The sequence below is a fragment of the Meles meles genome, chromosome X (assembly GCF_922984935.1).
Source record: "Meles meles chromosome X, mMelMel3.1 paternal haplotype, whole genome shotgun sequence".
NCBI classification, from domain to species: Eukaryota; Metazoa; Chordata; class Mammalia; order Carnivora; family Mustelidae; genus Meles; species Meles meles.
The window spans coordinates 42,362,555-42,371,903 of NC_060087.1; the positions used below are offsets into that span (position 1 = coordinate 42,362,555).

The window sequence follows — 9,349 nt, forward strand, 5'->3', positions numbered from 1 at the left end:
ATTCCAAGCGGGCGTGCGGGAACCCGCCGGTGCTTCACGCCGATTGGCTCAAGCCTGACAGCCCGTGGGCGATTGACAAGATCCTGGTGGCGCCTGCCTCACAATTGGCGTATACGGAAGACAGCCTCCGAGGATGGGGCGGATGGACTCTGCTTCCTGCTGATTGGTGGATGAGGGACTCCAGACAGCTGCCAAAACACCAACGGGGCGGTGCTGCACTCCATGCCGCTCAGCGGAAGCAGGACTTGTATGGAAGCGGGCGGAGCAGCAGGCAGGGAGGGGGTTGGGTCTAGGCTGTGCGTAGGTGGGCAGGGTAACTCTATAGTGATTGGCTAGAAAAGACGAGTTTAGAACCTAGCCCAGGTAGGAGGTTTGGACAGCTGCCAGGCACGCCTAAGAGCGTTGAGCTGCGGAAACTAAATGCCCACGAGAAGGTCAGCGGTGAGCAGCAGCCAGTTAGAAAGGGGCGGACCTTGGCTCTGTGTTGATTGGCGAAAGCTGGACTCAACCTAAAATAGGGGCCGGACTGAGGAGGGCGGGATGCAGTTCTGCAGCCCTTGGTGGAACCTAGAACTGTTTAGAAGCGGGGTGAGGCCAAAGTTGGGCGGAGGCGGGCGTGGGTGTAACCTAAGGTACCCCGGTCACGATTGGGGTGGGAGAGAGGGATAAACCTTTGGGCCAGGAGGGAAAGGCTGATTGTCTTGGTTACAAACCTCCACCCTGAATCGGCCCATTCTCTATGATAAGTAAGAGTTATGTCCAGGAAAAGAAATAGAAAAAAGAGAAGGTCGGGTGGGAGGCCCAGGTTGCCAAGACAACAGAAGAGAGGGCAGAGTGGAAAGTCAAGTGGCAAATGCTGCCAGGCAACAGGCTGGAGGCGGGACTTCAGGGTTACTTTATAGGTTCCAAACAGAGACTGTATCTCTAGGGCTCCTGGTAACTTTGTGCTTTAGAAACAGGGCACCTTCAGCAAACAGCAGGGGTTGAGGTAGGGAAAAAAGGGCCATGTGACTCAAAGGCATTCAGGCTCTTTAATGTCTGAGGAAGCGGGGAAGAAGTCAATGGTGAGGTGTATCCGGGAAATTCTGCAGGCCTTGTAGTTCTCTAAGCCCCTGAAAAAGAGGACAGAAGGCACTGAGCAGAGACTGGGTCTGGGCCTCCACCCAGGCTTGCTGCAACCTCCCCTCCCTCAGAGCCTGCCTGGCTCCAGCTTGGCTTCGGCTTAGAGAGAAAGATGGTCCTTCCAGTCCCTGGCTCTTTCCCTTCCTCAAGTCACAGCACCCTGAACACATCTGGAGACAGAGTCTGGGAGTGGGCTGAGCTGCTCTCACCTCTAGCAACATGTGGATATGGGCCTTGATATTCATGGAGTCCTTGGTGAGGCTGTCGCTGAGCCTGGAGAAAAGAAACAAGAAAGGGCGAAGTGGGCCTCACTTAACGCTCATGAGAATGATGCTTCTGCATCACTTGGAGAACTACCTACCTCCTGTGACAGGTGGTAGGACACGTTGCTGCCTGACCTGTTCCTGTGCACAAACGCCTAGCCACCCTCTGGACTGCACTGACTTGGAGACATTTACTGAATCCCTACTCTATGCCAGGTAATTTTAGGTACTGGGGAGAGAACAGCAAACACAAGAGACAAAAATCTCAGCCTTCCAGAGCTCGAGCTCTCATTAAGAGGGACGAATAACGGAATAACACCTAGAATATATTGGATGGTTGTAAGCAGAATGAAAAAGTTAAATGATGAGAGAGGATATGGAGTGCAAGAGTGGGGGCTGCTAATTCTGAGGGTACTTACAAAAAGCCGCACTGAGAAGCACTTAAGTCAAGACTTAAAGAAGTGAATCATGTGGACAGATGGAAGATGAAAGTTCCAGACACAAGGGCCAGCACGTGGCAAGATGCTGAGGTGGGGGTGTACGTGGCATGTCTGAAGCACAGCAAAGAGGCTGGTGTGGCTGAAGAAGAATAAGTGAAGGGGGAATGGTAGGAGGTGAGGTCAGAGAGGTTAAGTTGGGGAGGCAGATCAGGTGAAAGCCACAAGGCTCTGACTTTTACTCTAAGTGAGATGGGAGCCAAGGGTAGCTTGTAATCAGAGAAGGGATGTGAACTGACAAAGTTGGGTGGTTTTTTTTAAGATTTTATTTATTTATTTGAGAGAGAGCGCATGAGCAGGGGGAGGGGCAGAGGGAGAGGAGGAAGCAGACCCGCCACTACACAGGGAGCCCGATGTGGGACTCTTTCCCAGGACACTGAGATCATGACCCAAGCTGAAGGCAGACGGTTAACCCACTGAACCACCAGGGGCCCCGCTGACTAGGGTTTTGGCGGATGCATCTGGTAGCGGTATGGAGAACTGGGGATAAGGAGAGCTAGTGTGGAAGCCAAAGTCCAGTGAGAAGGCTACTGTAATAGCCTAGGTGAGAGATGGAGACTCAGACCAGTGTCAGCAGCTGAGGTGATGATTAGTGACTGGATTTGGAATATATTCTGAAGGTAGAATCAACAGGATTTACCAAACGGTTGGATGTCAGGTATGAGAGAGAAAGAGACGACTCACTCACGAAGGATGCTAAGGCCTAAGCAACTGCGAAGCTGGAATTGCCTGAAACCACTCTGGCCCGTGACTGTTGAGTACATAAACCTGTCAGTTCCTTGTATCTTCTGGGCCAACTGGGATCAGTCTCACCCAAAAGAATCCTAATTGATAGAAAGGATCAAGGAAAGCCCTTCTGAAGAACGAAGAATGAGTAAGTAATATAGTAAGATAGGGTCTTTTCCCCAAAAAGGCCAAGATGCAGGAAAGAGCAGTCAGGAAGTCAGAGTTTTAGGAATTAAGTGAATGGTGGAAAGAAAGTGGTATGAGAGAAGGTCCGAGGGATAGGAAGTGGCTGGATCGTGCAGGGTTTTGAAACTGTGATAAGGAATGCATATTTTATTTTGCTGAACTATCCATCAAAGTAGAAATCAGTTTTAGGCAAACTAGATAAGGAAAGTAGAAGGTAACAACACAGAAGATTAAATTGGGGAAAAAATACAGCACTATGAACCCGTTTATGTATCAGTATCTGCCAAATTTATATTTTCAGTCCAGACCCCTCTCCTGAACTCCAGCCTTGGGAGTTTTAACTACATCTTCAAAAACTCCACTTCAGCGTTTAATAAGCACCTCATACTTAATGGGTCTAGGCTAAACTCCTGGGTCTTTCTCTCTAAATCTGCTCCTTCTCTATCATCTCCCTCTCAGATAATGGCAGCTCCCTCCTGCTAGTTGTTCAGCCCGAAACTCTCACACCCCATATCCGAACAAGCATTCTATTTAAAATTACAACCGCTCCATCCTAGGCAATGTTTCATTTCCTTTTAAAATTTTTTTTAAGATTTATTTATTTGAGAGAGAGAGAGTGGAGGAGGGGCAAAGGGAGAGGGAGAGGGAGAGAGAGAAACCTCAAGCAGACTCCCCACTGAGCACAAAGCCCGACGCGGGGCTCAGTCCCAGGACCCTGAGATGATGATCTGAGCTGAAATCAAGAGTCTGGCAGCTTATCCTACTGAGCCACCCAGGCACCCATCCCTTTGTTAATTATTAAAGTATAACTGACATGTAACATTAGCTTCAAGGGCACAACATAATGATTTGGTACACTGTGAAAGGATCATCACAATAAGACTAATTGGTACTGGTCATCATACAAAGTTACAAAAAAATTTTCCCAGGCAATGTTTCTTCTCTCTGTTCCCTGCTGTTCTCGTAACACTGCCAACCTGTGACATACTACCATCATTTACTTATTTTTTATTGTCTGGCTCCCCTGCCTAGAATGTATGCTATGTAAGGGCAGAGAACAGAGACTGGTCTGCTTTGTTCCCTGCTGCATCTCCAGGATGCAAACTGTGTGTGGCCCATAGTATGCGCCAATGTATGTTGAATGAATACTGAATGGCTACTCCATTCAAAGGTGCCTGAAGTCCTCAGGAGACGGTTGAGTATATGTTTAAAGACAAGAAACCAATGAAGCATGGTATTGTTACCAGAGAGCAAGAATGCTTTCAAGAATATCAGGGTTACTCGCATCAGGCTCTCTACTCAGCAGGAGGCCTGCTTCCCTTCCTCTCTCTGCCTGCCTCTCTGCCTACTTGTGATCTCCGTCTGTCAAATAAATAAATAAAAATCTTAAAGAAAATAAAAGAATATCAGGGTTACTACTCAAAGAACGCAGTAATGAAACTGATCAGCTTCTAAGGGCAATCAGAACATCCATAAAGAGAACAAAATTAGTTAATGGTACAAGCTTGGTCTAGGAAAGGCTGTGAGCTGCAACACTTTTTAAAAAAGAGGAAAATACAAAGTCCACCAAAGGCTAGTTGTAACACAAATGAGAGATGTTTAGTTTTTTGATACTGTTTCAATATGTAAGGCAGTGTTAACAGTCAAATGGTTACTGTCTCTTCTCTTTTTAAAAAGATTTTATTTTTAAGCAGTCTCTACACTCAATGTGGGACTTGAACCCACAACCCTGAGATTAAGAGTCACATGTTTCGGGGCACCTGGGTGGCTCAGTGGGTTAAAGCCTCTGCTTTCGGCTCAGGTCATGATCCCAGGGTCCTGGGATCGAGCCCCGCATCGGGCTCTCTGCTTAGCAGAGAGCCTGCTTCCCCCTCTCTCTCTGCCTGCCTCTCTACCTGTGATCTCTGTCAAACAAATAAATTAAACAAAAATCTTAAAAAAAAAATTAAAAAAAAAAAGAGTCACATGTTTCACCTACTGAGCCCAGCAGGTGCCCTTATTCTGTCTCTTCTACAGTTACACTTCTATGGATGTGTACTCTTTTCTGTGTAATCAGGAAAGAATATACACACAGACCTGATCCTCCCACTCCCCAAAGAAATATGCTAAATATAAGGACTGACAGTCTTTTTGGTTGCATAAAATAACCTGAAAGTTAGTTCCAAGTGTGTCCCAAGGAACAAAGTATTTTATTTTTTTAAAGATTTTTTAAAATTTATTTGACAGAGAGCACTAGTAGGCAGAGAAAGAGAGGGGGAAGCAGGCTCCCCGCCAAAGCAGAGAGCCCGACGCGGGACTCGATCCCAGGATCCCGGGATCATGACCTGAGCCGAAGGCAGAGGCTTAACCCACTGAGCCACCCAGGTGCCCAGAACAAAGTATTTTAAAGAGGAGAGTGAGCTACCCAGACTCAAATCTTCATCTCCTAGAAAGATTAAGCTTCTAGGAAGCCCTCCTAATTATAATAAAATAATAAGAGATCCAATCACATTTCTCATGACACTAGTAAACCAGATAAATATATCAAAAAGATCAGACAAGAAGGGCAGGCACTGACAATGTAAATATATTTTTGGGAAATGCATCAAGTCTCAAAATGTTAAAATCTCAGGGCACCTGAGTGGCTCAGTTGGTTAAGTGACTGCCTTCGGCTCAGGTCATGATCCTGAAGTCCCTGGATTGAGTCCTGCATCAGGCTCCCGGCTTATTGAGAGTCTGCTCCTCCCTCTGACCTTCCCCCTTCTCAAGCTCTTTCTCTCGTTCTCTCTCTCAAATAAAAAAAAATCCTTAAAAAAATTAAAATTTCTATCTGAAAGGCTCAGGAGTCCTGTCACAGAACAAGGAAAGTTTTGTTATAAAAAATGGATATGGATGTGGCCTAAATGACCACTAGTTCAGAACTCTGTTGGCCCATGAGAGCAGGCCCCTTGACCCCCTCACCAACTGGTCTGATCACTGAGATTTAGAAATCTCAGCAGATCTAAGGCTCTTTTGGGTCTACTAACACTAAAACCTTGGAGTAGTTTGAAAAGAGAAGAATTACTAAAACCATGAGAGAGGCAAGTCTGGAAGAAATGAATGTAGGAAAAATTTAACCCAGGAGGCATTTTAGATCAGTGGTATTCACTCTTGTTAAGATGGTATTCATCTGAGTATATTGCTCGGTGTTCCCTCTCCTGGCACATTTGCCTCTCTTAGCAATTCTGCAAACGTGGTAGTCACACATGGTCCCCTTGCCAGAAATAGCCCCACAGCTTGTTCACGCAACCAAGAGACTCAAATGTCATTTCCCCCTGGAAAGCCTTCCCTAGCTACATTTCAAACCTCTCATCCACACTCCCAATTTCCCTTCCCTGCACAAAGCCTTAAACTCATCTGGAGCTCACACTTTCTCCCCACATTACCTTCCTCTCCACCACCAGAGATCTGCTTCAATCCCCCCCTTCCATCTGGTTCCGGCATACCCTTTAAAATTCATTCAATAAACACAGAGCGCCTACTGTATGCTGTGTACTACTCTGGTCTCTTGGAGGTATAGACAAACTATTCCCCTTTGTAAAGCTTATATCCTAATGGGCAAAGGCAATGAATTTTAGAAAGAACTAAATTATATAGTAAACATTAAGAGGACATAAGTAGAACACGAGAGGGGAATGAGCAGTGCCAGGGGTTGCAATTTTTTTAAAGATTTTACCCACTTAGAGAGAGAGCGAGAAAGCGAGTGGGGAGGGGCAGAGGGGGAGGGAGAGGGAGAGAATCTCCAAGCAGACTTCCTGCTGAGTCCAGAGCTTGATGTGGGGCTCTATCTCACGAACCCGAGATCATGACCTAAGCTGAAACCAAGAGTCGGATGCTCAACTGACTGAGCTACCCAGGCACCCCCAGAGGTTGCAATTTTCAAGTTAGGTTACAGAAGGCCTCACTGAGGAGGTGACATTTAAGAAAGACTCAAACTGAGTTAGGAGAAAGGAAGCCATGTATGTACTTGGGAAAAGTGTGTTATTGGCAGAGAGCATAGCCACTGCAGTCACCCTAAGGTGGGATCATTCTGAGGGTGTTTCAAGAAGCCCGGGAAGGTCAGTGTGGTGAGAGTACAGTGAATGAGCAGGAAAATTAGTAGGAAGTGAATTCAGAGGTAATTTATTTTGCTGTTACCGATTTATAGGCCAAAACCTCCTGGATCTGGTCAAAATTAGACCTTCAAGGAACCCTTCTGTCTTGTTCACTGCTACCTCCCCACTGCCAAGTACAGAGCCTGGCACAGAATAGAGAGCCAACAAATGTGGTGAACGAACAATACAAAGACCATTTATTGAGTGGTTACTAAGTGCTATACTTGGGGCTAAGCTTTGTGTCTCCACTTTCCTCAGCCCTAGCCCTGAGGAGGAGGGGAAATGGCCCCTGAAGTCTCATCCCAGGGAGCCATGGGGAAAGGGAGAAGGGTGTTGCAAATGATGGCATTTTAGACACTATCCTCATAGGATGGACTTACTCTGTGAGGAGACTGCTCTTACGATCAATGAACTTGAGAGCTTCTGCCAGTGTCAACTCCAGGAAAAAACCATATCCAAGGGCCACGTAGATTCGTGAAGTGTCTGAGCTGAGGAGACAATCATTAGAGGAAGTGGGGGAAGTCCTTATCACTGTTTAGCATACCACATAGCCTACTAAAGATTTTTTTTTAGTCCACTCCTCCCACCTTCCCCAAACTGGAGCTCTGGGATGGCGGGGATTTTGTCCTATTTGATTCACTGGCATATCCCCAGCACCTAGTGCAACGTCTGGTACATAGCAAGTACTCAAAAAAATATTTGTTGAATGAAGGAAGGGGGAAGCTGAGCCCTGTGGGCTCAGAGGGGCAGGTAGACACTCACACAACTGTGTCAACGAAGAAGTTACAGCCCAAATCCACCTGCATATATAACTCCGAGGGCTTAGCTTCCTGTGGGGCCAGGGAAAAAGAGGTAGGGGTCAGTGGTCAACTTTCAGGTCAGCTGACAGGTTTTGGTCTGGGGTCTCTCCTCCCATCCCCCTCCCTTGCCCACACACACCAAAATGGTACCTAACCTTGGTGTTTTTACCTGAAGTCGCTCAATGACATTTTTCAGTTGAAGGTATTTGGCCAGCTGCTCATATACCTTGTCGCGATGGTCCAGCACTTTTCTGATGGGACAAGAGGACAACAGTGACCAACGGGAAGCCCTGGCCCTTTCAGAATACCTCAATTTATCACTGAGACCCTCATGTTGCCGTGCCCTAAAGAAGCATTTTAGTGCAGAAGTTAAGATTTGAACTGTGGGTCAGACTGCCTGGGTTTGAACCCAGGCTCCCCTTTTTTAATAGTTGTGTGACTTCGGCAATTAAATAATCTCTTTAGGATTCAATTTCCCTATCTATAGGAAAGGGATCACAAGTATTACCTCAGAGGCATTAGGAGAATTAAACGAGTGTTTACTACAAAGTAGTTATAGGAGTGCCTAACCAAATAGTAAGCTCTATGTATGTATTAGCTATTATTTATTAGTTCTATTATCACACTCTACTCCCAATGCCTCCCTCCAATCAGAATGTCCATTCTCAAAAAAAAAAAAAAAACAACTGTCCCATTCTCACTGTAAAAAAAAAAAAAAATCTTCCATCCCTTTTAGGATGTTCATTATCCGACTTCTTAACACTCTACTTCTTATTCAGATTAATAATGATAGTAATAATTTTCATACTCACTGAGCCCGTAGTATCCATGTTAAATCCTTTACAAGCACTGAACACATTAAAAACTCAAAACCACCCCATCAAGAAGGTTCCATCAATTTTCCCATTTCACAGATAAGAAAAGTGAGGCAATGAAAGGCGAGGCAGGGTACAACGTCTTCACACGGATGGCGAAATGGCCATGGATTCGAACCTGAGAACTCCCGCTTTGGACTCTAGCTCAACCGGTAAGTGAGATGGGAGGCCGCTCTTGCGCGGACGCACCCTCTACTAAGACCGCCACATCCCAGCCCAAGTCGCACCCCGGACGTCGCCCCTCCTTCTCGCCGGATCCGCGCACGGGGCCGGGCTCCAAACGCCTCCCCCACCAATCAGAAGGCTAAGCCCTCACTTCGAACGCCCCGCCCTCCACGTGGAACGTTCCACACGCCGGGCCCTCCACGCTGTCACTCACCGCAGGTCCCGCTGTAGCACGTCACAGATGAAGGCCTCATAGCGCAGCACTTTCTCCCCCGTGGCTTCCAGCGCCCGCCGTTTAGGGGGCGTCGCCATGATGGGCTCCTGAAGAATGGGGAGGGGGTAGACCATGTTGACCACTCTGTTTGGCCTCCGGCACAGTACATCTGCACCTTCTCAACAGCGGGAGTGGGCTCGTCTGGCTCCTGCCGGGCGTTCTGCCTTCTGCCCCTCCCAACACTGGAACTCGGCCACCCAGGGACACCCAAACGCGGCCCTCACCTTAGAGCCGCCGGCAATAAGAGGCAATAAGAACGGTTGCTATAAACCGTGGCTTCCGGGTGGCGCGGGAGAATGACGTATGACAAGGGCGCTGGCCAACCAAAT

General features: G+C 47.2%; 1 protein-coding gene across 3 annotated transcripts; it reads right to left on the bottom strand.

The window, feature by feature from the left end:
- Positions 1 to 1,012: 1,012 nt before the first annotated feature.
- UXT (ubiquitously expressed prefoldin like chaperone) lies at positions 1,013 to 9,349 on the bottom strand. 3 transcript variants are annotated; one of them, XM_045995140.1, is made up of 7 exons: positions 9,245 to 9,349; positions 8,961 to 9,067; positions 7,876 to 7,957; positions 7,669 to 7,736; positions 7,287 to 7,394; positions 1,332 to 1,395; positions 1,013 to 1,112 (listed from the first exon to the last, which is right to left on the bottom strand). In XM_045995140.1, exons 2-7 carry the CDS (start codon positions 9,056 to 9,058, stop codon positions 1,059 to 1,061), a joined length of 474 nt encoding a protein of 157 aa, XP_045851096.1. In that variant the 5' UTR covers positions 9,059 to 9,067; positions 9,245 to 9,349; the 3' UTR covers positions 1,013 to 1,058. The 3 variants fall into 3 exon arrangements, with proteins under 3 accessions (XP_045851096.1, XP_045851095.1, XP_045851097.1); XM_045995139.1 differs by lacking the exon at positions 9,245 to 9,349 and having other exon boundaries at positions 8,961 to 9,238; XM_045995141.1 differs by lacking the exons at positions 8,961 to 9,067; positions 9,245 to 9,349 and adding an exon at positions 8,519 to 8,792.